The sequence below is a fragment of the Triticum dicoccoides genome, chromosome 1A (genome assembly GCF_002162155.2).
Source record: "Triticum dicoccoides isolate Atlit2015 ecotype Zavitan chromosome 1A, WEW_v2.0, whole genome shotgun sequence".
Lineage (NCBI taxonomy): Eukaryota > Viridiplantae > Streptophyta > Magnoliopsida > Poales > Poaceae > Triticum > Triticum dicoccoides.
Window position 1 is genome coordinate 361,106,199 of NC_041380.1, and position 27,303 is coordinate 361,133,501.

The window sequence follows — 27,303 nt, forward strand, 5'->3', positions numbered from 1 at the left end:
GCGTTTTTCAAAATTGCATTTAGGCCCCAAATAAATGTTCACCTTGTGCGGCTAGATTTTAGAAGCCCTGGAAAATTTATTTCAGGATTTTTGGAGTCCGTTTAGTGTTTCTTTTATTTATTTTTCTGCACGGAATAATTAAAAAAACGTGAACCGACTTTGGGCCATACCCGAGAGGGACTCCGCCCGGGGGCAGCCTTTAAATAGCCGCCGCCCGAGCCGCCCCAGCCCACCAGAGCCGCCGCCAACCCTAAACCTAGCCGCGCCTCGATCCGCGCGCCCGCTGCCGCCGCCGGAGCCGCCGCCGCCACCGACCCGCCTCCCGAGGTAAAAAAAAGAGAAAAAAGGGGTCGCGGTTTTTCTTGTTTCAGTTTTTTTAAATAGATTGGTTTTTCCGGTTTATTTATTTAGCGAGCGTTCGTCCGTTCATTCGTTCTAGCGAATGTTCGTCGTTTTTCTTTTTCTCGGATTAAATCCGCGATTTTTCTGATCGCGATTCCTGATCCGATTTTCGTTTTAGTATAACTTTTCGCTCGTTTATCGGAATCAGGTGATTCAAGCGCCTGGAGTTTTACCTCGAAACCCTCTATCTGTTTAACCAACTTAAACAAGTTTTTGCAACTGTAAAAATTGCCCTAGATACAGAATAGTAAACAAAGCCTGTTTTCTTTTGCCGTTTGACTTTCGTTGCTTTGTTTGATTTGATTCTTTTTGCAAACTGGAGTTCTTAAGTTGAACCTTCTGGTTAGATCTCTTATTTGAGTTTTACCCATGCATTAGATGAATACTTATTGTATGCTTGTTTGTTTGTCTGCGATAGAATACCCGGAGTGCGCCGCCTATTACTTCGAATCTCTAGGTTTCGTGGATCATCAGCAAGGCAAGTAACACTTTGATCATACCTCCTACTACCCAGTTTTGTTGCATTTGATCAATCCTCAAACATTGCATGATTAGCATCTAATTAAATTATGGGATGGGAAGTAGTTGAGGTAGTACCTATTACCTGTTGTATTATCAAACCTTTGGGAGTTACTTCTACGTTTGCCTATTATGCCATGCTATGCTAGTAGACGTGGATTGGGTGAGTGATATCCATGACAGATGTGAGTTTGTTAATTAATGGTTTATCTAAGGTGGCAACTTAAACACACATCTGGATGGATTGAGGTACCTGGGTATTCCGGGATTGCCTGTTTTTCTTTATGGACCGCCACCCAGGCCCAAAGGGATCATGAGATTTTTCATACTAGAAACTTCCGTGTGCAACCACAAGCTATTATGGGCTCTAGCATAGTTGATTAAGTCGTGCGAACTCTTACAGGGTAGACTAGCAGATGTAGGGGAAAGTAGGTGTAACGGTCTATCCATCGTAAGGTGCTAGCGCTTCTGAAAGACTATGTCTCGGTCATTCGTTTCTCAAACACCATGTAGTGCGAGAAACCAAACGTAGGCGATCGAGTCTTGTGGGGAAAAGTGCGCAAACCTCTGCAAAGTGTATAAACTAATCATGGTTAGCCGTGTCCCCGGTTATGGACAGCTTGAGTATCTAGTACTTAGATTATCATGTGAATCTCAACATGTTACTCAAAAAATTAATTTTGTTGGGTTTTGTTTAATGATGATGCTTAATTGGGATTGAGGATGCTGTCAACCATTCTCAATGTTTAACAATCACCATGATAGTTAAATAAATTTATTCCTTTGTAGTAGGGAAAAATTGGCTTTACGCAAAACTGTAACCATAGAGCTTTCCACCAGCCAAATATGCATATAGTATAGTTGTTTCATTCCATTACTCTCTATGTGTTACTTTGCCAGCATATTCCATGTGCTGACCCGTTTCGGGCTGCAACGTTAATGTTGCAGACTTTTCAGACGATGATTAAGGAGTTTTTAGGTCGTGGTTCTATACTCAGTGATGCCGTTGGAGTTGATGGACTCACTTATCTTCCAAGCCTTCCGCTGCTATAGTTATTAGATGGCCTTAAGCCATATTTATTGTAATAAGTTCTCTATTGAGACACTCGATGTAATAAGTGTGTGATTGCTACTCTGTTATAAATCCTCTGAGTACTGTGTGGTGTCAGCATTACTGATCCAGGGATGACACCTGAGCATAGAGATCAGACTGTTTGAGGTCTGGTCGCTACAGGTCGCCTCGCCAACTATTTCTTCTTCAACTATCGCTAACATATAGTGATAAAGTAAAGCAATTACATGGTGTTTGCATTTCATACAATAAAGAGACAACCATAAGGATCCTGCCGGTTGCCAATAACTTTACAAAACATGCATATATCACATCACAACATGCCCTGCAAAAACAAGTTAGACATCCTCTACTTTGTTGTTGCAAGTTTTACGTGGCTGCTACGGGCTTCTAGCAAGAACCATTCTTACCTATGGCAAAAACCACAATGGTGATTCATCAATTTTTATGTTTTAACCTTCTTCAAGGACCGGCCGTAGTCAAATTCGATTCAACTAAAGTAGGAGAAACAGACAACCACCATCCACCTTTACGCAAAACTAGTTGCATGCCAGTCGGTGGAACCGGTCTCATGTGTGTGGACATGTAAGGTTGGTCCGGGCAGCTTCATCCCACAATGCCGCCGAATCAAAATAAGACGTTGGTGGTAAGTAGTATTACTATCACCGCCCACAACTCTTTGTGTTCTACTCGTGCATATCATCTACGCATAGACCTGGCTCATGATGCCACTATTGGGGAATGTTGCATGGAAAACAAAAAAAATCTACGCACATGCAATGATTTATCCATGGAGATGCATAGCAACGAGAGGGGAGAGTGTGTCTATGTACCCTCGTAGACGGTAAGCGAAAGCATTTCACAACGTGGTTGATGTAGTCGAACTCTGTTCACGCTCCAACTGATCTAGTACCAAATGCACAACACCTCTGTGTTCTGCACACGTTCATCTCGATGATGTCCTCTGCCTTCTTGATCCAGCAAGACAATGAGGTAGTAGATGAGTTCCGGTAGCACGACGGCGTAGTGATGGTGATGGTGATGTGATCTCCATAAGGCTTTGCCTAAGCACTACAAAAATATGACCGAGGAAGTAAACAGTGGACGGGGAGCCGCACACGGCTAAGACAATGTTGTATCCTTGTGTGACGCCCCCTCCCCATGTATATATAGGTGGGAGGGGAGGGGAGGGGAGGCAGCCAGGCGCTCCCTAGGGCTGGCCACAGGCCCCTAGGGCCCCTGCCTTTCCCTGCGCCCCTTTCCTTGTATGAACAAGGGGAAAGGAAAGGGGAGGGGAGGGAAGGAAGAGGGAGTCCAACTCCACACTTGCCTTTCCTCCTCCCCTTTCCTTTCCCTCCCCATAGGCCAGCCCTATAGAGGGTGCACCAGCTCCTTGTGGGCTGGTGTGTTCCCTCACATAGCCCATAAGGCCCATATCTTTCTTGGGGGTGCCCGAAACTCCTTCCGGTGACCCGATAAATACCCGGTACCCTCCAAAACACTTCCGGTGTCCGAATACCATCGTCCTATATATCAATCTTTACCTCTTGACCATTTCTAGACTCCTCATCATGTCTGAGATCTCGCCTGGGACTCCGAACAACATTCGGTTACCAAATCATATAACTCATATAATACTATATCGACAACGAACGTTAAGCGTGCGGACCCTATGGGTTAGAGAACTATGTAGACATGACCGACACACCTCTCCGATCAATAACCAATAGCGGGACCTGGATGCCCGTATTGACTCCTACATATTCTATGAAGATCTTTATCGGTCGAACCGTTATGACAACATATGTAATTCCCTTGGTTTTGCTGCAACCGTGGATCTCATCGGGGTGATGGGGATGCTGCAATGAAGCGCTTGCCTATGGTTTTGTAACTATAGATATCGTCGACAGATGGAGATGCTACAATGCATCACTTGTCCGTGCCTCCCATGGTGATGCAACTCTGGATCTCGCCGGCGGCGAGGATGCTGGAATGCAACGCTTGCTCAACTTCAGTGTCTCATCGGTGCTGCATGGAGGTGGTCGTGGCAGCTGACGGTGTTGCAAGACAGGTTGTGTCGTCGCCGTGTTGCAAGGGCGTAACTGGATACACAAGCAAAAGCGAAGGTGTTGCGTGTCACCATCGTCGGGTGTTGCGGGAGAGGGTGGGAGATGACCAGTTGTCGCGACGGGCCGTGCAGGGCTTGAGGCGCCGTAGAGACGACGGATCAACTTACTATATTTGGATGGTGTGATTAATGTACACGTGGCAGATCCAATGGCAGGTCAGCCAATCGATTTTCCTCAAAATCAGTGGGCTAACTCCGAGCAGCCAACGTATTTTTCCTCCTGCCGACCAAACGGCCCTGTCCACCCCTCCGGCCCACATAAACCCCGACGCACCGGATGACGTCGCCCTGTTGCTATCAATCCCACACCACACCACACCATAGCTGTCGTCCGATGTCGATCGCACGACGAGCATCTCCTAGCGTTATTAGAGCATCTCCGGCCGAGCCCCCAGGAACGCCCCCCAGGCCACTTTTTTGACACCGACGCATAAAAAACGTCCCAGCCACACCCTCAACATCCCATTTTCGCCGGATTTGATGAAAAACACAGTCGGCGCTCTCACCCCAAACCCAGCCCCCCGGGGGGCAGCCGGGAACGCCGGCGCTGCTTTTTTGTCTCTTGTGCCCCACCTGCAGCCACATCTCTCTCTGTCTCCCCGTCGCTTTCTCCGCCCCCACCTCCCCTTTCCCCGTCCGCTTTTCTCTCACCCCGGCCAAGGCTTCACGCCTTGCCTCGCTCCGGCCCGCAGCGTCGCCTCCGTGCCCGGCCGCACCTCCGGCATGTCCGGTCGCCTCGCCCGGTCGCCTGCCCGCGTCGGGTCGCCTCGCCTCTGCGGATCTTGCGCTCCACCACTACCAGTCTCTCTGCTCCGGCTATGCTCCCCCGCTCCGACACCTCCGTGTAGTGGAACTACACCTGGTACCCGTCCACGGTGGACGGGGACGCGGAGGAGAGCGTGGACAAGATGTGGCGGCACATGCTGGCCAGGCTTCGGGCCGCCAAGATCCCCACGAAGGCGCTGGACGTGGTCGAGCGGGGCGAGATGAGCGAGGTGGTGTCGTCGCCGCTGCGGTTCCGGTCCCCGCTGGCGCTGGTCCGGGGCAGCATCTCCAGGCGCGGCGTGTGCGTGGCCGGTGACCACCCGATGACCCCGGAGCTCGCCGAGGCGGCCCTGGAGAAGTACGCCGGGGAGCGGAGGTGGTGCGCCGTCCGGCTGATCACTGCCGCATACGTTGTCGGCTTCGTGCAGCAGAGCAGCAACCCGACACCTCCTCCTGCCCTCCCGAGCTCGCGTGTCGGTGTCGTTGTTGCTGTTGCGGCGGAGCGGCCCGACCAGACTGCTGCTCGGCGGAGGGTCGGGCCTGTGCTAGAGCGAGGCTGCTGCTCGCCGAGGGAGCGCGCCGCGCGGAGTCCCACGCTGCTGCGAGGGCAGGGAGGGGGGCGGGGAGGGGAGAGAGGAGAGGACGCGGCTGGGCGCGCCGCGGCGTCGAGGCGGGCGGAGAGGTGGTGGTGGCGCGGGGAGGCGGGAGAGAGCGAGAGCGAGCGAACGGCGGCTTGATGAGGTGTCGCGATGCATGCGAGCAGGCAGGAGGTGTGGCGCGGCCTAGGCACGACTTGGGGGTGGACACGGCTGGAGAGTTTTTCACCACAAGGCCAAAATTTTCGCCGACATCCCCCAAGCGACGAAAAAATGCTTCCTGAAAGGCTCAACGGCTGAAGATGCTCTTAAGAACAAAGGAGCGTTAAGCAAAGGGGGCGGCCGGCGGCTAGCGCAAAGCCCCGCTCGCAACGAAGCCGCCTTCTGCTGCGTTGCACGGACGCCCGCGCGACACACGCCGGCTCCAGCAAATGAGGCTGTAACACGTCGACGCGACGGCCCACCCACACGCATGTGGACCCGCCGTACGGCGTGGGGGGTGCTGACTAGGACATTCACCCGTGCAGCAGCTCGCACGCGCAGGTTGCTACGCGCACATCCAACGGCAGCAAATGTTTCCTTCACTTCACCATGTTTTTTTCTTCTTTTTTTTCCCTTTTTTATGCAGGTGTTCACTTCACCACTGCTAACCAAAAAGAATTGAGATTTTTCCCTCAAAAAAAAAAGAATTGAGATTTTCGAAACTGAGGGCAAATGTTCGAAGGTCTTTCTGAGAAAAATATACTCCTAAACAGCTACCGCTTGCAAAAAAAAACAGCTATTGTTTGTAAACTCTTACGCTTTTGGTGCAGAATATAGCTGTGGTCATATACTAGAAACAAAAGCAGCTTTATGTGAGGGACTTGTTTTTGTGTCTCCACCGGCATTGGGGTGAGAGGCTGACATCCAAAGCCGGCGTATCATCAGTTCTAAAATAAAATCCGCGCCCAAGTTCCTTTCAATACAACTGTAACATTTGAATCAAGCCTTTTCTCTTACTAAAGACAAGCATTTTCTCCTACTCTTGCGTTTTTACTCTTGCGTTTTTAGAATCCTACTTTCATGGCACACTCGTACTTCACAGGACATACCAAGAGGATAATTACGGACATTTCATGATATTCAAAGTTCACAAGACATGACTAGGAGGAGCAAGGGCAGAGAATTCCAGACCAAATCATGTCACGTTTGACGATGCCCCATGCCCGATACATCAAATTTCCGCTCGATTTTGCACCGTTCCTGGTTTTGACTCGGCGAAGATGGGCAGGAACCAACCAAATCCCAAAACGCAGAGCATCTTTCTGCCCAATCCACGTCCTGATCAATCAACGTCGACATCCACCCCACTGAAAGAGGGCTTTCGTTGCTGCTTTCATATACGTATATAAAAAACCAAAGGAAAAAGTCCCTGCTGCCTCCCAATGTTCGGTCCAACTCGCACAAACACATTGCAATTTGCAACGCCCACTGCCACAATGTGTCCGTATTCTCTGAAGACAGCGAGACCAAAGACGGGCGATTCTCGCGGCAGCAAAGGCCGATGCAAAGCTGCAGCACTACGGAGACGGCAAGATGCTCGTGCGATTACTACTCGGTTCCAACTCAAGAAAAATGCGGCATCTCCCCTCTTGGGCGCAAACAATTCTCCTTCTCCTTCTCGTTCCGCGTCGGCCTCAGCAATAATATACGGCTGCTCTGCTCGGTCGACCGGCGGATCGCCGTCGTATCAGAAGCGTTCAAATTCCGCTTAGTTTAATGCGGCAACCGCAGCCACAGGAGCAAGAACAAGAAGCCGATTAATTAATCAGGCCGTCGCATTCGTGCTGCCCCTGCATCGACGCAAGCCGTGCGGCTTTGCTTGCTGGGGGCGGCATTAACGTGACGGCGTCACTAATTGCCAACATCAACGTCAAGCAATTTTGCAGATGCCTTGCAGTTAAGCAAGGAACAGCAAGAGAGATGAATAATACTTCCTCCATTTCAAAATATAGTGCGTCCATGCTTTTTAAGGTTTAATTTTGACCATAAATTTAACCAACGAGACCAACTGCGACGGGAGAAAAAATTATATAATTAAAAACTTCTTTCAAATACGAATTCACTGATATAATTTTTGCTCCCGCCGCAATCGGTCTTGATAGTTAAAGTTACGGTCAAACTTGAAACACGAGGATAAAGGAAGCACTACATTGTGGAATGAAGGGAGTAATAATGATGATAATAATCAATTCAGAATCAGACGTTGACCCATACGGAAAGAAGATTGAAGGTTGAGCAACACCATATTTCTTAACAAGCAGTCGTCCATCCTCTCCCAGCACTCCATATTTACAGATGAAGAAAGCACAAGCTATCACAAAACCTGATTAAGAAGTAGCAATCGCTTATTACCCTAGCTAGCTAGCTTACCACCGGCGCATGCCTGGTATTACCTAGAAACATTTATCACAAAACTCAAGTCTAGTGTGGTGGTAGAAATAGTAGTAGAGCAGGGCCATAATCATATACAGTAATAATCTCTCTGTGGTGTGGTAATTTTTGGTTTCTGTCCTAGTGACGATGATGATGATGAAGAAGATGATTATAAGCGGTAAGAAAAGGCTGGTACTTTTTCAGCTGTGCTTCCATCCATCCACCTCCCTTTCTTGCCTGCCTGCTTTCTCCCTGAAAAGCTAATGGTGGAATCCACATCGAGAAGCACAACCGAAGGCAATGGCGGGCACCGAAGTGGTGGCCGCTTTCTCGCTCCATTCACTCTGCAACTGGGCGTGCGGGTCGCAGCTTTGTCAATGGCGGGCGGTGCGCGCCGCCTAGTAGTCGATGATGAGGTTGCCGAACGGCGCCCGGTGCGGGATGCCCTTGCGCCGCTTGGCCGCTGGGGGCGGCGGCGGCGGCGGCGTGGACGGCGTGAAGCTCTGCCTGCCGGCATTGCGCAGGGGAGAGGAGGAGGAGGCCGCCTCCGAGTCTGACGAGCCCTTGGCGCGGCCGGGCCTGCTGGCCCGCGTCATCGTCCTCGCCTTGTCGTTGCCGCCCCCGTCGGAGGAGCAGCCGGTGACCTTGCAGCCGAGGGAGCAGAAGCGGAAGTTGTCGAGCAGGCTGCGGCTGCAGACCTCGCAGAGGTTGGCGCTGCCGGCGCCGCCGCCGCCTGCCTTGCCGGGCTGCTTCTGCTGGGGGCGCTCGTTGAGGAAGACGACGCGCGCGCTGTTGATGACGTAGGTCTGCACGCCGGCGATGTCCATGAAGCGCTGGATGTCCGACACCCGGATGACGTCGTGGTAGGAGGAGCGGCGGATCTGGATGGTGTGGTGGCCGCGGTGCGCGTGCGCGAGGCACAGCGAGCACAGCGCCGCCGCGCCGGCGGCCGCGCCGGCGGCGCAGTCGAGGCAGAACATGTTGCACTCGCCGCTGCGGTGCGACTCGGTGTGCGTCTTGCATTGCGCGAAGAAGCGCGCGGACAGCAGCGGGCGCAGCCACTGCGGCCACTGCTCCTCCTCCCCCGCCGCCGCCGGCGCCGCCACCTGCGCCTCCGCCTCCTCTTCGTCCGGCTCGGGGGCGCCGCCTCCCTGCACACAACAACCACAAGATAAAGATTGGTCAGTTGAACAAGAAACGTCCAGCGATGGAAACATTGGCATCCTGACAATCAAGAAATCGATCTCGTCTGAACGCTGACAAGATTGCCAGAAAACAATCTAGTGCGAGTACTCTATCAATCAATCAAAGGGAAGAAACAAAAGAAAACATAAAGGCGAGGACTGGTGCCAAATCCCAACGCATCCAAATGCTGGAGCAGAGAGACGACGCGGAACCAAAAGAGGAACACCACCATTAATCAGGGGGCGGGGGAGAAGAAGGGTGGGTGGGTTAACGCACAAGATAGGGAAACCTCAAGAATCAATCAATGCTTTGACCGTCATTCCTCGCAGGATTGACGAACGAACTGATCCCGCTCCGGCAGCACCAGCAACAGCAATCCGCACGCCCGATGCAACAGTAACACAACCAGTTCCCCCTCATTCCCTCACCCCAGACAGCAGCAAGCACGGACGAAGCAAAAAGAAACGTACAAACAAGCCAAGAAACCAGTACTACTACTACTACCAATCAAGCAGGAGAGGAATGGCGATACGCCGTCGCGGTAGCAGCTAGGGGAGAGGGAAGGAGGGTGGGCTAATCAATCAATTACCATGATCCTCCTGTTCTTGAGGCGGAGCTCCTTGAAGGGCGACTCGTGGTCGATGGCCATGCCCGCGCACCGCACCGCACCGCACCAAGAACAAGAAGCAGAAGCAGAAGAAGGGGTTGCTGCTCCTTGTCCTGCTGGGGCCTCGGGGGAATCGAATAGCAGGCAGGCGGCGGTTGGTGCGCGTGGAAGGGAAGCGGAGCGGAGCGGCGGAAGAAGCGATATATGGGCGGATGGGCTGGGAGTCTAGAAGTAGACGACGGAGGGAGGGGTTTAGTAGAACGGAACGGCAGGGGAATGGGAGGGGTCTCTCGCGCGTGTCTCGTTCTTATCGTACCAAGTCAGTCAGTCGTCCACCCGGGCCGCCAGACCCAACCAAACCAAGTCGTCTCCCCCCTCCCCTGGTAGCCGCTCTTCCTAAACCCCGGATTAATCAAACGATCAGGCTTAATTAGCAGCGCCAGATGCGTTATTCGCAAAGCGGCCTTCAATTCCCCTCTCGCATTTGATTAATAATAACAGGGATTGAAAGCGAAGTGCCGGATTAATCAATTGATTGATTAATTAAGCCTCCTGCTCTGTGACCTCAGGTTATGGTCTGAGCGAAATGCAGGGGGCACCCGGCGCGGTGCACCCCGGCCCCTTGTGCGTCCGGGTTTGGGCACGTGTTCCCTGCTTGGACGGACGGACGGACGGGCATTTCACCCCGCCCCACTTGATCTGATTGAGTTGCAACACTTGCACTGTGCTTTGTGGTGGTCCTGATGCCCTAGCCCCGCATGTGTTGGTATAGTGCTGGCTCCTCCACGGCGCGTTTCTCTTTGGGTCACGCTTTGTCCGTGCTTGGCAGGTTTAGGCGGCGGCTATATATAGCTAAGCCAGTTCGAATAAATATATGTCACGGCTGGTTTTACATTTTTTTAATATCTTTTTTACGGTTTATGACGGCTAAAAGTCTCCTCATTTGTGTGTGTGCAGGGAGTAGAGTTTCGCACGTCAGACCCTTCCAATGTTCCACGGTGCGCAGATGGTAAACATGTCACGTAAACGTAAAAGAGTTTAGTTTTCTTTTTTGAGTTGTTTGGATTGCTTACCACATGTATCACGTGGTGTAAAAGAGTTTAGTTGCTAAAGGAATAAATGAAGAAGCTTAGCTACCAAAACAAACTATGCGAAGACTTTAGTTGCTTAACCCTTTAATTCGTTTAGCATCTCATCTAAGCACATGCACATGCATTAGAAGAGACCTTACTACTACATTAGTCCTAACTCCCGAGGAGAGGATGAGAGGATGACCCAACAATGGAGATGAAAGCAAAGGAATTCATTTGGTACGCATGTTAGTACTGGGTGAAAACAATGTTTTTTCTTTTTACGGGTAGGATGAAAAAAATGTTGGTCAAGAGTGTATGGGTAGCATGCTTAAGGAAGAGAGAGAGAGAGAGAGAGATATTAATTTCCAAACAAGGTAAATGCTTGGTGAGCAAGCATCCAAGTGGTAATCAACTAAGAATGGCATCCCAAAGTTAATTCACCTTTTGTGGGACATGACAAATTCAGAAGCGCTCCTCCGTATATAGCACGGAATGCACTTGCACTTTCCCGGTACTAATATCCTTGACTTTGGCCAGTGCTAGCACACTGTGCTTACATTTGCATTTAACTTAACCCAACACCGGTGCGGCGCAGCATTTGGCAGTTGAGCTGCCCTCACCTCACCTCATCTTTCGCTGAACGGTGTGGTTTCCTCGTGTTCGTGTAGGGTGCGTGATTAAACAAACGAGCCTGTGATAGTAGCTGCCAACTGTTGTGTAGTACGTCAATTCTTGTTCTTTGTTTGTGCCATTGGGTGTGCTGATGATTGTGCTTAGGTTGGATCGGTTGCACCATCGGTTTTGCCACCTTCCATTCTTTGGATTACTTATTGCTCGTTTCCAGCTTCTAGGCCTTGAGCTCCTGCCACCGCCAATAATGCCGCCCTACCAATTCAACCACTGCTACTAAAAACAGCACACACGAACAGCTTTATCCAAACAAAAAAGAAATGGGGGGGCAGCTTGGTTTGTTCGTTGAAGCTGATGAATTTGCGTGGGATCAGATCAAATGGACGCTCCGTTTGCTGTTCCCAACATGCATCGGAGGGAGGAGAGGAGCAAGTATAAAACTTGAAAGGGGCAGAAAGTGTGGGTTTTTGAAAAGATTCTGCCGCCACTCAATCATGATACTATTATCCACCAAAGCCGCTTTGCGCCTTCTTTATTCACATGCCGCTGCATCGATTCTTTCTCTCTCTGTTTTTTTTTCTTAATTGATTAACAAAAGCTAGCGGGGAGCAGGGAGGAGGCAGTGGAGCCGTTAATCTTAATGACACACTTCGTCAGGTACTTATTATTGTATACACATCTAGCGAGCCCCCGGATTGCAGGGCCAGCCACATGCCCTGCCTGCCTCCCCAAAAACCCTCCCTCCCTGTGTGCGTGTGTGCAGCCAAATCAAGCGTGCCCCTTCTTCGCTTGTGTTAACCCTGTGATGTCGCTGGCTACATACATCTCCTAATCAGCAAACTGCAAAAATAGATGGTGCTAATCTTAATGCCACTGGGACAACACCATGTTATGCTGCTTTATGTATGTGTTTTGATCGATTTCGTTGTGCGGCAAAAGTTTCTCCGTGGATTGGATGGATCGCTCGGATTTCAGCCGAAAACGACCCGAGGAAATGCGCGAGACTTTTCTCGAAGGGAAAGGAAGCGGAGGTGAATGGGCGGCGGGCACGCACGCGCTTGACAAGTCGCTGCCGCCGCCCATCCGTCCACGGGCGGCGAGTCGACCAGCACCAGCGGGAAGGCGCGGCTGACGACATTGCCGTCGCCGTTGCCGACCGTGGGCCGTGACGTGCGTCGCCACGAGATAAATTGACCCGTCCATGGACGCCCGTACGTGCAGGCTCGTGCCGTTTCCGTCTCCGGTTCGCGTCGGCGTGGACCGACCTCTGAGACGAGATGAGATGTCATCGCTGCTCCCTGCCGTGCCAGCAACCGAGTGAATGAATGCGTTCTAGCCTCAGTGACAAGTATGACTCGTGCGACACGGTGAAGTAGTTTCCGCGAAAATCGTCGTCGCCGTAAATTCGTGGGAAGTCTGAGGGTGCGTGCAGACCGGGCAGGGCCAGGCGGCAGCAGAAATGCAGTTGATCATCATGATGCGTGTGGCGACTTGGATCGTCTCCGGACGGACCGACATGCCGCGGACTGATCTCTGTCCCTCCGTTCCCCACACGGGCAATCGCTGGTTAGTGTGATGATGATGAGTCGGAGCACTTTCGAAAGATTGGGGAGGAGGTTACGGAGTTTTGTTGGTTGTCCGGCAGGGTCCTCCAGCCTCCCTCGCGTGGTTGGTTGGGCACGTACGCTGCGCTAGTAGCAACTGGAATCTGTGATGTGATGGCAACGGGAGACAATTCTGCCAGGGAAATATCGACGCAAAAGCTTTGAAGGCGACGGCCTCGACACGCTCGAGGGCGCTCGCTGGCTGCTGATCCCCTTGCCGTGTGATTCTGGGTCATCTCTTATCTTATTATTCAATTGCAAAATCAACTTGTTTAATAACCGCTCCCTCCTTATTACTTCATCCGTTTCTAAATGCACATCCTTTTAGAGATGACAATATATATAAACTACATAAAAAGCAAGATGAATGAATCAACACTCTAAAATATGTTTATATACATCGGAATATCCGTATGTAATTCATATTGAAATCTCTTCTAAAAGCAAAGGGGAAAAGTCAAAGCCATTGTCGACAGTGACGAAAACTCAAAAAAAAAAAAAACCATTGTCAACGGTGACACCGACTGCGTCAACTCGATAGGATCGAAGTGAAGCAATAAGGCAACAGAAAGATTGGCACGCTGTCTCGGTGAAACCGATTTTTAAAACTCGATGAGGCCGAAATTATTGCAACAAGTTACAGAAGGTTTGCCAAGTCATCTCGGTGGGACCGGTCGCAAAACTCGGTGAGACTGAAATAATTGCAACTGTTTACAGAAGGTTGGGCAGGCAAGATCGGCGGGACTGAGAACCATATCGGTGGATCCGATTTGTTAGGGTTTGGCAGTGGCAGTGTCCAGATGAACTCGGTGGGTCCGGATGAGGAAATTTCGGTGGAGCCGAGTTGAAACGTAGGGGTTTTGACATATTTGGATATAGAAAGTAGTTGAGGGTTGTTTTGGAGCAATATCACTAAGCACTTGAGCAAATAGATCATAATCAAAACCTCACCCCCTTTTAGTAGTATTGACTTTTCTATTGGACTCAATGTGATCTTGGATCACTTAACCAAAAATATAGAGTCTTGAGCTTTTGCCAATCCATGTCCTTAGCATTTTGAGGGGTCCACAATCACTAGTCCTTGTCATGCCAATCATTGAACATCCTGAAATTTTTAACTTGAATGGACATTAGTTCAATGAGATATATGTTGCTATGAATTATCAAAACCACCCGGGGATTAGTTGCACTTTCAGCCAAATGGTCTTGGACCAGGTTTCTACCAAAAATTCTGGCATAACATCAAACATGTGATCTTCCTTTTTTTTGATGACTTCGCCAACCTTCGGGTCGATCTTGAGCGTTTCAACCGAGCCCACATGATCCTCCTCCCAGAAAAAGACTTGGTCAGAACCCCCGATGCCTTCAGGCCCATATCTCTCCAAAACTGCCCTCCTAAGGCGATCGCTAAAGTTATCACAAACAGGATTAAACCACTCATCCTTCTCCTCGTTCATGGAGATCGAACTAGCTTTATCTCGGGGAGGTGCATTGCTGAGAACTTTATCTACGCTACCGACCTTCTCAGCGTCTGCCGCATTCGAAACGCACCCACTATGGTGTTCAAACTCGACTTCTGGAAAGCTTTCAACTCAATCTATTGGGAGTCTCTTCTTCTCATCTTGCTCGCAAGGGGTTTCCTGCCCAGAACTGTTGCGTGGATCAGAACGTTACTTGTCTCAAGTAAGACTGTGGTCCTCCTAAATGGAATCCCAGGCCCTTGGAGTAATGGCAAAATTGGTCTACGGCAAGGCGATCCCCTTTCACCATACCTCTTTATTATTTTGAGGTATCGCTGAGTAATAACAAGAAAATTTGGAAGTCGAAGATTCTACAAAATTTTTGGAGATTTTTTGGGACCAAAAGACACCTTGGGGCCAAGAAAGCACTAGAGGGGATCCCCGTGGGGACCACAAGACACCTGGGCATGCCAGGAGGCCTAGGCGTGCCTAGGTGGATTGTGGGCCTCACGGAGGTCTCCTGCACCGCTTCTTCACCCTATAAATTTCCAAATATTCCAGAAACCCTAGGGGAGTCGACAAAACATAATTCCAGCCACTGCTTCTAGAACCACGAGATCCAATCTAGCACCGTCACGAAGGGGTTCATCATCCTCATTGATGCCTCTCGATGATGCGTGAGTAGTCCACCATAGACCTAAGGGTCTGTAGGTAGTAGCTAGATGGCTTCTTCTCCCTTTTAGATTCTCAATACAATGGTCAATGTAACTCTTTTTGCGGTCGGTTTGTTGGGATCCGATTAACTTTGAGTTTATGATCAGATCTATATCCATGAATATTATTTGAGTCTTCTTTGATCTCTTATATGTATGATTATTTCTAGCCTCGTATTTCTTCTTCGAATCTTTGGTTTAGTTAGGCCAACTAGATCGATTTTTCTTGCCATGGGAAGAGGTGCTTTGTGATGGGTTCGATCTTGCGGTGTTTTATTTATCGTTGCTATTTTTTGTGTTTTACCTTCCTGCACTTTTTCTTTATTTATTTTGTTTCGTGTATTACCGAGATCTATTTATCCAAACTTATACAAACAGATCTATCTTTTTCTGAGGAGGGATTGACAACCCTCTTACGTGTTGGGTTGTGAGGATTTGTTCTTTGTGTGCAGGTATCGTTTACATAGTGTTGGTTGGTTCTTCTACAAGATTGATACCTTGGTTTCATAACTGAGGGAAATACCTACCATAGTTGTACTGCATCATCCCTTCCTCTTTGGGGAAATACCGACACAATTTCAAGCCGCATCAGGGAGCAAGGACCAAATGTGCCATCTAGCCCCACGTCGACAGAGGTGACCTGAGGATGGTCCAAGCCGGCAACACACTTCGACCAGATCCCGAAGGATGAAACCTCCTCACGCACAGGTTGGATCACGTCTGATGAGGACATCAATACCATTGTTACACCCACAACCCCTGTTGCTATACATACTGGACCAATTACTAGAGCTCGCGCACGCCAATTAAATTATCAGGTACTTTCGTTTCTTGGTAATGATTCTAATGTTCATGAGAATATGATGCTGCCTAAGTTGGATACATGTGTTTTGCTTACAAATGAAGGGCCTGGCATGGATAAGAGGGATGAACACTGGAGCAAGACCAAATATGGAGATGATGACATGCGCAAGGGGAACAAGAACGGAGTTACAAGTGATGATTTCAGGACTTTGAAGCCACCATAAGGAGTGAATGAAGCCTTGGACGAAATATACAAGATGCCACTTCATAAATTTCGTCCAGAGACTATTATAGGTGCCGCGTCACCTTATTATTGGGCCAGGCCCATGTAATTTCGAAATACTTAAGTATAGACTATTTTTAAGTCCGTATGTGTGGGGAAACAAGAGTTAGGGTTGTTTTCGTACCCCTCCTCCAAGGGCCACGAAATTCGCCCCTCTTCCTCCATATATACAGCCCTTAGGGCGTTGTTTAGACTTTGCGTTTTGTTTAGATTAAAAGTTCACCATAGCCACAACTTCACGTACTTCGTTTGTGTTCAACGACCAGACAAAGGCGTCACAAAACCCCACCTTCGTCAATAAAGCTTTCATCTTATATTTGCAATATCCAGATTGCAATCTTAGTTTCTTGCATGTTCTTCATTTGCTTGCAGGAAATAGACCTTCGTGGTCAGGTTGATCGTGCTCCAGCGTGGTCAATAACCTCTCGGAGTTGGTTTAGCGATTGCTAAGGCGAGACGTCTTCACATGTTCGTAGTCGGATCGTCAAAGTCTACTCCTCCGAAAAGATAATCATCATCTCATCGAAAAACGGGACACCTTCGCCTATATAAAGTGGTATCAGATTTCCAGGTTGCTCGGTGAGATTTTACAGTTTTTCGTAGTTTAGGTCGAGTCTATTCTTCATACCTGTAGTCCACGAAAAAGCCAAAAAATTAGGGTTAGGTCATCATATCGGAACCAATCTGAGCATTTGCATAGTATTTTTAGAGTTTTTCTTTGTTGAATTTGTGGTTGCATCATCGTGTTGAGTTGCTTGTCTTAGCATCTAGTCCCTTAGAGTTTCGAGTTCTGTTCATAGGTTGTCACGCCGCCGTCGCACCATCGTCATCATCATTGCCATATACCATCACCCCACCATATACATTACCACTGCCATATACAACCACCAATCCGAGTCCACATATACCATCGCTATATATAATCACCAATCTGAGTCCACATATACCATCGCCATATACCACCACGAATCCGCGTCCAGATATACCATCGCCATATACAACCACCAATCTGAGTTCCACCAGATTCATCTCCGCCACCAGTCCGAGTCCAGTATTTGTTTCTTTGTTTTTGATTTCCAGATCTCGCCATACTCCGATTCGTGACAGAGTAGGACCCCCCTATTTCCGTGCCACCCGCAGTAGAAAAATAGTTCCATTTAAAAAAAAACTAAGTCTGGAAAATTCTGGCTAGGCGGTTTTTAGACCATTTGTAGACTTTTTCGAAAAAAATGTTGTGGAGCAAAAAAAGAGAGGAAGAAAAGTGCAAAAAGGTGAAAAAGGGAAAAGATTCAGAGAGTGCTCCTCCCTTGTTTACGTGCCGCTCCGTGATTTTGTTCGTGTTCTAGGCTCGCGTCTCTAGTACGGTCTAGCCTAGGACCAGCATAGTACCGTCGTTGAGCATTTATTAAACTTTGCATCTCTGAATTGATTATTGCTGACATTTTTGCTACCATATCATAAGCCTTCCCAGCTCCACATACATCTACAACGGTTGCCGATCACCACCTGCTGTCGGGTAAGAACTGGTAAGAATTTGAGATTCGCTTGCCGGATTTGTGATACACCACCACCACCACCACTTCCTAGTAGTCTGTAGGATCATATTCTTGTGTGTTTCTATTGCTGCTAACCATGGCAGGATCACAATCCGATGAGACTGATTAGGAGAACATGACAAACAAAGAGCTACATGATAAATTTTAGCAAATGATGAGTGGACAGGTGCAAGATGTGCTAAACAGATTTGAAGAGGCCATGGAGAAGATAGATGGAATTGAGAAGATGTTCGAAATAAAGCTCGATAACAAGTTTAATGAATTGCTCACGCGTCTTCCACAACCACCGCCGGCTGCACCTATCGCACCTCTACAACAACAACAACAGCACCGTCGCCTTCCAAATTAAGTGGGATGAGCACTGCGCGTTCCCATTGAGCCTGGTCAAAGTTCTGGTGTTGCTGCACCTCCTGTTGATGCTTCTGTGGCTCCTGCTGCTGCCGCTGAGGAGGACGATTATGCGGGCGATTACGAGGATGAGGTTGATCAAAATTAGAACTACGTGCAACCAATAGCACCAGGTCATCCACATGCAAATAATCGCAATGGTAGGGCTGCATTACCAGCTCAGGTACGAGATCATGACCATCTTCCTAAAATGAAATTGATATTCCACCATTTGAGGGTAGATATGCTCCTGATATATATCTTACTTGGGAGTTAGAAACTGAACAACGTTTTACATGTTTACAATATCTCGAGGAGAGACGTGTTGCTGCTGCTATTTGTGATTTCAATAGTTTTGCATGTGTATAGTGGTTTGAACATTGTAGATTATATCCTATTCCAGCTACTTGGGCTGCTTTGAAAACTGCTATGCGTACTCGTTGGGTTCCACCATACTATCAACTTGAATTACTTCAAAAATTGCAGCGCTTAAGACAAGGAAAAAATTCTGTAGAAGAATATTATCAAGAATTACAAACTGGCATGATTAGATGTGGTATTGTTGAGGAGAATGAAGCTATGCTTGCCTATTTTATGGGTGGATTAAATAGAGAGATTCAGACCATTCTAGAGTATAAGGAGTATAATAATATCACTCGTTTATTCCATCTTGCTTGTAAAGCTGAACGTGAAGTGCAGGATCGACAAACATTGGCACGAACTAACTTTTCTACAGGTCGACCTTCATCATGGACACCGCGTGCATCTTCTACTTCCACTGCACCAGCACCTCCATCAGGTGCCACCTCCGGCCGTGATACAAGAAAGCAGGCACAACCACCACTATCTGCCAAGAGCAGACCTGCCGGGCCTGCACAGAGATCCTCTTCTTCCATGGCATCAACAGGGCACACAAGTTGTTACGACATATCTCTCTCAAGGTAGTTTTGGTGATTTATGACAACATGTTTGCGGACTAATCATGTGCTTTGAATAGTTCACAAATTCACCCCTGGCACGAGACGTTTTCTTCCCTTCGGAGTGTCTTTCAAGATGGTGTAGCTCTTTCGTTTCTTTCTCGGTGGACTAGTTGCGTAGAGGGCACCGTACTATCAAGAGGGGGTCCGCTAGGGTATTGCATGGGTGGAATCAGCACGTACACATCAGCTTCTCACCCTCCGAGCTTTTCCATTCCCTTGTAGAGATCTCTCCACTTTTCTTTGTCCTTGTCTGGGTCCCAGCGGTAGTACCGCGCAACCCAGCCGTAGTACCGTTGAGGAGCCACAAGCGGCAGTACCGCTCCACAGCGGTAGTACCGCCCGTGACTCCACAGCAGTAGTACCGCTGGGGTGCCTGGCACCACCGCCTCATCCTCAGCCTCTTTGGAGAGATTCTCTCTCTCTCTCTCTCTCTTCCGTGTCCCAGCGGTAGTACCGCACTACCAGCGGTAGTACGGCCGAAGGGTCACAAGCGGCAGTTCCGCTCCACAGCGGTAGTACCGCCCGTGACCCCGCTGCCGTAGTACCACTGGGTTGTCTGGCTCCTACCGCCTCGACTCGAGGGGTCTTTTTCTCGTGTCGAGTTTTGCGGCACTAGTTGCGGTTGTAGAGGCGGTAGTACCATTTCAGGAGCGGTAGTACCGCCCCTACCACCGCGGTAGTACCGCGTTGGGTCCTATTCCCTACTAGTCTCCTCTGCGCAGTAGTGCCGCTGGCTGGTGCGGCAGTACCGCTGACCTAGTGGTAGTACCGCCCCCTCTTCACGGTAGTACCGCCCTATGCGGGGCTGGTTGGCGAGGGGCAACGGTTGGATTGTTGCCCCCACTATAAAAGGGGGTCCTCTTCTTCCCTTTGACCTACCTCTTCCTCCTCAAGCTCCATTTATTGTTCAAGCTCCATTAAATGCTCCAAGCTCCATTTTCACCCGATCTATCTCTCTAGCCAATCAAACTTGTTGATTTGCTCGGGAGTGGTTGAGAAGGCCCCGATCTACACTTCCACCAAGGGATTTTCGATTCCCCCACTCATCCCTAGCGGATATTGTTACTCTTGGGTGTTTGAGCACCCTAGACGGTTGAGGTCACCACGGAGCCATAGTCCATTGTGGTGAAGCTTTGTGGTTTTGTTGGGAGCCTCCGATTAAGTTGTGGAGATTGCCCCAACCTTGTTTGTAAAGGTTCGGTCGCCGCCTTCAAGGGCACCAATAGTGGAATCACGGCATCTCGCATTGTGTGAGGGCGTGAGGAGAATACGGTGGCCCTAGTGGCTTCTTGGGGAGCATTGTGCCTCCACATCGCTCTAGCGGAGACGTACTTCCCCTCAAAAGGAAGGAACTTCGGTAACACATCCTCGTCTTCACCGGATCCACTCTTGATTATCTCTTACCTTTACTTGTGCAAGATCTTTAGTGTTACTTCTCTTGCTTGCTTGTATGCTTGTTGTTATTGCATCATATAGGTTGCTCACCTAGTTGCACATCTAGACAACCTACTTTGATGCAAAGTTTAATTTGGTAAAGAAAAGTAAAAAATTGGTAGTTGCCTATTCACCCCCCTCTAGTCAACCATATCGATCCTTTCAATTGGTATCAGAGCATCATCTCTTTATTAAGGACTTTACCGTCCAAAGAGTATGGTTGATACCGTAGACGGTGTGGAGGAACACTCCGGTGTGAATCCGATCTCGTCTACGGGCGATGGGGGAACCTCAGTCTTTCGTGAGGAGTTCAATGTGGCCTTGGAGACATTGAAAACCTCCATGATGACCGAAGTTGAAAGTATGTTTACTAAATTTCTTGAGGGGCTTAAACTATCCACCGCGCTGTTGAAAGTGGGTGACCCCGCCAACAAGGTGACGGATGCTATCCCCGACAAGGGGGAAGCTAGTAGTGAAAAGGCTCATTCTTCTAGTGGTAAGAATGGCACCGGCATCTTTGCCCATGTGGAACCACCACTTGTTTATGGTGGACTGGTTCCTTCCACTCATTTGAATCATGCCGGTCCTCCCCCTAAGATTGTGAAAAATGAGGACTTTGATTCTTGGGTTTATCGCTTTAAACGTCATTTAAATCATGTGAACACTAACCTTTGGAGAATCATTGAAGAAGGTTTCTATCCACATGATCCAAGCAACTTCACTCCTCGAGAAGCCGCGGATAATCAATTCAATGAGAATGCTCTCTTCATCATTCAAGATGCAATTCCACCCGAAGACCTACCTCATCTTCGTCCCTTCGCCTTGGCCAAAGATGCATGGCATTGTGTTGTCTCTCTCTACCGGGGAAGCATAAGCATTCAACTCTCCAACTATGAAGTGGTACAAGATGAGGCCGATGAGTTTGCAATGAAAGAAGATGAAGAACCTCGTGAGCTTTATCGGAGAGTAACCAAACTCGCGGTCTCACTACGAGATCACGGGAGCAAGGACACGGATGACAATTGGATCAAGCGAAAATTCCTCAAGGCAATGATGCCCTATCACAAGGCCATGTCCTCCGTCATTCGTCAAAGACCGGACTTCCACACTTTGACCTCAAGCGAAGTGTTGGATGAGTTTGTGGCCATGAACATTTTGGAAAAGACCGCCGACAATGCGGTGCTTCGTTCTCAAAGGGAAAAGAGGCCTAGCCTTGCATTGAAGGCCAAGCTCACCGTTGAAGAAGAAGAAGAGGAAGAAGAGGAGAGCAACCCCGAAGATACAAAGTATGCATATCATGAACACATGGCACTTGCTTCAAGGCAATTTTGGAGCAAGAAAAACTTGAGGCCAAACTTTAGCAAAAACAACTCAAGTGGCACGAAAAGCAAGCAACATGTAAGGACTTGCTACAATTGCGGCAACGTGAGTCATTTTGTTGCGGAATGCCAATATGAGAAGAGGGAAGACAATGGTGGAAAGCTCATCCGAAAGGACAAGGCCAAGTCGTTCCCCAACAAGAGCAACTTCACCAAGAAGACTCCTCCCAAGGCATTGGTGGTACAAGAAGAGTACAATGAGGATGATGATGGTGATGAAAGTGATGAGTCGGTTGCCATGTCCTCCGTTGCCATTGCGACGACTCCACGGGTATCTCTCTTCGACTCACCCAATGAGAGCATCACCGCCAAGTGCCTCATGGCTAAAGCCACCAACAAGGTAACCTCCAACATCAAAACTACCATCATTAATCATCCTTCTCCGGCGGATAGCATTAATGAACTTGATGAAGATAATGTGGAGGCTAATGAGTTTGAGGCCTTTATGGGAAAACTCAAGGGAAAATCCAAGAAGCACTTTGTTGCTCTCTTGGAACAACTTGGTGAAGCCAATGACATGATCGAGGCTCAGGAAAATACCATCACTAAGATGGAAGGGCATAGTCGTGACTATGCCGATGAGATTTCGGATCTTTCCAATGCTCTTGAGGAAGAGCGGGGTCTTCGTTTGGCTCTTGAGGAGTCACACAACGTTGATCATGCTAAGTTAAAGAAAGTTTATGATCATGTCCTCATTGGTTCTCGTGTGCTAAATTCCGAGAAGGCCAAACTCGGGGTTGATCTTGCTAGACTCAAAGAGGAGTTTGATATACTTGACAAGGACCACAAGGCCTTGAAGGGTATTCACGCTAGTCTCAAGGAGTCTCATGATCAACTCCAAGTGAAGCTAACTAAGGAGAAAGCAACATTTCCTCATATGGTTTTAATTGACAATGCAAATGCTACTAACCCGTGTTGTGAGCATATACATCTTGTTGAGGAAAATGCTAAGTTGAAGGAGCAACTTGAGAGAGGTCTTGCGACTTGCATACAAGGCAATAAGAACCTCAACGATCTCTTGATCAACCAAAAGGGAGTTGTGGCCAAGGAAGGGGTTGGGTACGTGCCCGACTCCAAGAACAAGAAGAAGAATGACAAGACCAAAAGACCACCTCCTCTCATGCAAACCTTTGTGAAGGAGGGAGAGAGTGCCTCCGAGGAGAAGAAAAAGAGCACTACAAGGGGCGGCAATGTCAAGAAGGGCAATGCCACCCCTCCCAACAAAGCCGGCGATTTTAACCCTTCTTGTGTGTTATGCTGTGCTAGTGATGGGCATGTTTATGCCAAATTTGTTGGTTCTCTTCATGAGTACATTGAATGGTCTATTTGGGTTCCAAAGAACCTTGTTACTAACATCAAAGGACCCATTACAAAATGGGTACCTAAAACCAAGCATTGATCTCTTGTAGGTGTTTGCTTCCGGTGGGGGATCATGGTTGCTCAATAGCGGAGCTACAAATCATATGATCGGAAGCAAGGACTTGGTGGTGGATGTGCACAAGGTTCCATCTATGCCCACCAATGTCGAGTGGGGTGACGCCTCATCTTCTAAGGTATTGTGACTTGGCAAGGTGGTCATCTCATGATCTAACGATCGAGAAGTTCATGCTTGTTGAGTCCCTTGCATACAATTTACTTTTGGTTCGTCAACTTGCAATCATGGGCTTTGCCACTTTCTTTGATATCGATACCGTGGCCCTCTTGTGGAGCAAGACTCTTAAAGTAGCCTTTGTTGGGCATGTCGAGAACGGTCTATACGTGATTAACTTTTCGGAGCGACCCACTACAACCGCGAAATGCCTAATGGCTAAAGTTGATGTGGGATGGCTTTGGCATCGCCGTTTAGCCCATGTCAATATGAGATCTTTGCAAAGTCTCCTCAAGGGGGACCATGTCCGTGGACTAACGAATGTTAGTTTTGCTAAAGATCGTGCTTGCAGTGCCTGTATCGAAGGAAAGCTACATGAGAAGGCTCACCCTCCCACGACTGTCATTTATTCGAAGAGGCCTTTGGAGATCCTTCACATGGATCTCTTTGGGCCTCCTTCCTTCGATAGTCTTGGAGGTAGGAAGTATTGCTTCGTGATTGTGGATGACTACTCAAGGTACACATGGGTGTATTTCTTCAAGAGGAAGAGCGAGACCCAACAAACCATCATTGACTTTGAAAATGAAGCACAACATCAACACAATGCAAAGATCTTGACAATAAGAAGTGACAACGGCACCGAGTTCAAGAACTACACCTTGGATGAATTTCTTAGTGATGAGGGAATCAAGCATCAATATTCCGCACCCTACACCCTCAACAAAACGGTGTTGCGGAGAGGAAGAACCAGACGTTGATGGATGCGGCAAGGACCATGATGGCGGAGTTCAAGTCTCCGTATAACTTTTGGGCCGAAGCCATCAACACCATGTGTCATGCATCCAATCGGCTCTACCTCCGCAAGGGCTTGAACAAGACTCCATATGAGATACTCACCGGTAACAAGCCCAATCTCAAGTACTTCCGGGTATTCGGGTGTAAGTGTTTCATTCTCAAGAAAGGTGTTCGGTTGTCTAAATTTGAGGCTAGAGCTTATGAGGGCATATTTGTTGGCTATGCTACAAACTCTCATGCTTACCGTGTCCTCAATAAATCCACGTGACTTATTGAGGAGACGTGTAACGTGGAGTTTGATGAGAATAACGGCTCCCAAGTGGAGCAAAATGGCACTTGTGATGTAGGTGATGAAATTCCTCCCCAAGCCATAAGAAGAATGGGTGTTGGCTTTATCCTACCCATTGAGGAACCCCTTGTGGCCGAAGGAGAAGGACAAAGCTCCACTCAAGTGGAGCCATCACCAACCCAAGGCCCACACGCTTCCGAAGAACAACATGAAGGCCCTCATCCTCAAGAACATGACCAAGGGCAAGATCACGCTCAAGACGGGGTTGACTCATCAAGTGATGCCCAAGGTCAAGTTCTCTCCTCCGAGCAAGTTCAAGAACAAGAACAAGCCCAAGACGACACTCAAGATGATCAAGTGACTACTCCTCGTCTCACCCCCGAGGAGGAATTAGAGCGTCGTGACGCCAAGGTTGCTTCCAAGCTCTCCACCAAGGATCATCTCATGACGAATGTGCTTGGAAGCTTAAGAAAGGGGGTAAGCACTCGTAGACAATTAGCAAATTATTGTGAGCATCACGCGTTTGTCTCTTGTGTGGAACCCCACAAGGTCTATGAAGCACTAGAAGATCCGGATTGGCTCAATGCCATGCATGAAGAACTCAACAACTTCGAGCGCAACAAAGTGTGGAGATTGGTGCCAAGACCAACCGGGAATCACAATGTCATAGGAACCAAGTGGATATTTAAGAACAAGCAAGATGCCCATGGGATTATCATTCGCAACAAGGCTCGTTTGGTAGCACAAGGCTACTCCCAAGTCGAGGGTATCGACTACGGTGAAACCTTTGCTCCCGTTGCTCGTCTTGAATCCATTCGCATGTTGATTGCATATGCTCCTCATCATAACTTTAAGTTACAACAAATGGATGTGAAAAGTGCTTTTCTTAATGGTCCTATTAATGAGTTGGTTTACGTCAAGCAACCCCCTAGGTTCGAGGATGCCTACTTTCCCGATCATGTGTATCAACTCGATAAGGCACTCTATGGCCTTAAACAAGCCCCACGTGCGTGGTATGACCACCTTACCGAGTTGTTACAAGACCATGGTTTTGAAGTTGGGCTAATCGACCCCACTCTTTTTACCAAGAAGGTCAAAGGGGAGTTGTTTGTGTGCCAATTATACGTTGATGACATTATCTTTGGTTCTCCTAACAAAGCTTTCAATGAGGAATTTGCTGCTCTCATGACCTCAAAGTTCGAGATGTCCTCCATGGGAGAGTTGAAGTTCTTTCTAGGGTTCGAAGTGAAGCAAAGAAGAGAAGGAACCTTCATCAATCAATCCAAATACACTCAAGACATGCTCAAGAGATTCAAGCTAAGTGACGTCAAGCCGGCTTCCACTCCAATGCCCACCAAGTGACAACTTGACTTAGATCCCAATGGTAAAGTGGTGGATCAAAAGGTATATCGTTCCATGATTGGATCCTTGCTTTACCTTTGTGCATCTAGATCGGACATCATGTTGAGTGTGGGAATTTGTGCATGGTTTCAAGCCGCACCTAAGGAAAGTCACTATGTGGCGGTCAAACGAATCTTTCGGTATTTGGCGCATACCCCAAACTTTGGCTTATGGTACCCAAGAGGATCAAACTTCAAGCTTGTAGGGTACTCGGATTCCGATTGGGCAGGAGACAAAGTGGATAGGAAGTCCACTTCTGGAGGGTGCCAATTCCTTGGTTGCTCTTTGGTAAGTTGGTCTTCCAAAAAGCAAAGTTGTGTGTCTCTCTCGTCCACTGAGGCGGAGTATGTTGCAGCCGGTAGTTGTTGTGCACAACTCCTATGGATGAGGCAAACTTTAAAGGATTATGGTGTCACTTGTGACAAAGTGCCTCTTTGGTGTGACAATGAAAGTGCCATCAAGATCTCTCTCAACCCGGTGCAACACTTCAAGATGAAGCATATTGAGATTCGGTATCACTTCATCCGGGATCACATTAGGCGAGGAGAGATCGAGCTCAACTATGTCAACACTCATGACAACCTTGCAGATATTTTCACGAAGCCCTTGGATGAAGCAAGATTTCGCGAGTTAAGGCATGAGCTAAATATCATTGATTCGAGCAATGTGGCTTGAACCCTTGCACACCCCACCACGCTCGATTTACTGTCTAGTTTAGGTGTAGGCATGGACATAGGGGGAGTGCTGTTCTCTCAATGAACTCTCCCTTGCCCCATTATGCATAAATTGATCAAGTCTTTCACTTTAGCCATTGTTGATGGTACTTGTGTTTCAAAGACGAGTTTTGGTCATGGGCCCAAGGTTAAAATCTTCGCGACGCCATACCTCTTGACTCAAACATAGGTGGCCTCGGCCACCGCCCTCTTTTGAAGAGGTGTGTCTTGGTCGTTTGCTAGTGTGCTCTTTTTTCTTGCCGTTTTTTTGTTTTTCCTTCGAGCAAAAGCCATGTTGTTAGGTTGCCGTGGCGTGCTAGGCGGTACTACCGCTGGTGGTGCGCGGTACTACCACTCATAAGCGGTACTACCGCCCCCAGCACGGTACTACCACTGAGGGACGGGACCAGGGGGTTATATCGGGGCAGGGGGAGGTTTCTTCTCCCCCATACCCATTCGCTTCGCCCCTCTTTCCTCTTCCTCTCTCCAGCCTCAACTCGCCACGGGAGGGCTCCGGCGGATCTC

The 27,303-nt window shown here is 48.6% G+C and overlaps 1 protein-coding gene across 1 annotated transcript; it reads right to left on the reverse strand.

Moving 5' to 3' along the window:
* Nucleotides 1–7,748: 7,748 nt before the first annotated feature.
* Nucleotides 7,749–9,980, reverse strand: LOC119273063. The gene is made up of 2 exons (XM_037554367.1): nt 9,672–9,980; nt 7,749–9,048 (listed from the first exon to the last, which is right to left on the reverse strand). Exons 1-2 carry the CDS (start codon nt 9,729–9,731, stop codon nt 8,296–8,298), a joined length of 813 nt encoding a protein of 270 aa, XP_037410264.1. The 5' UTR covers nt 9,732–9,980; the 3' UTR covers nt 7,749–8,295.
* Nucleotides 9,981–27,303: the final 17,323 nt, after the last annotated feature.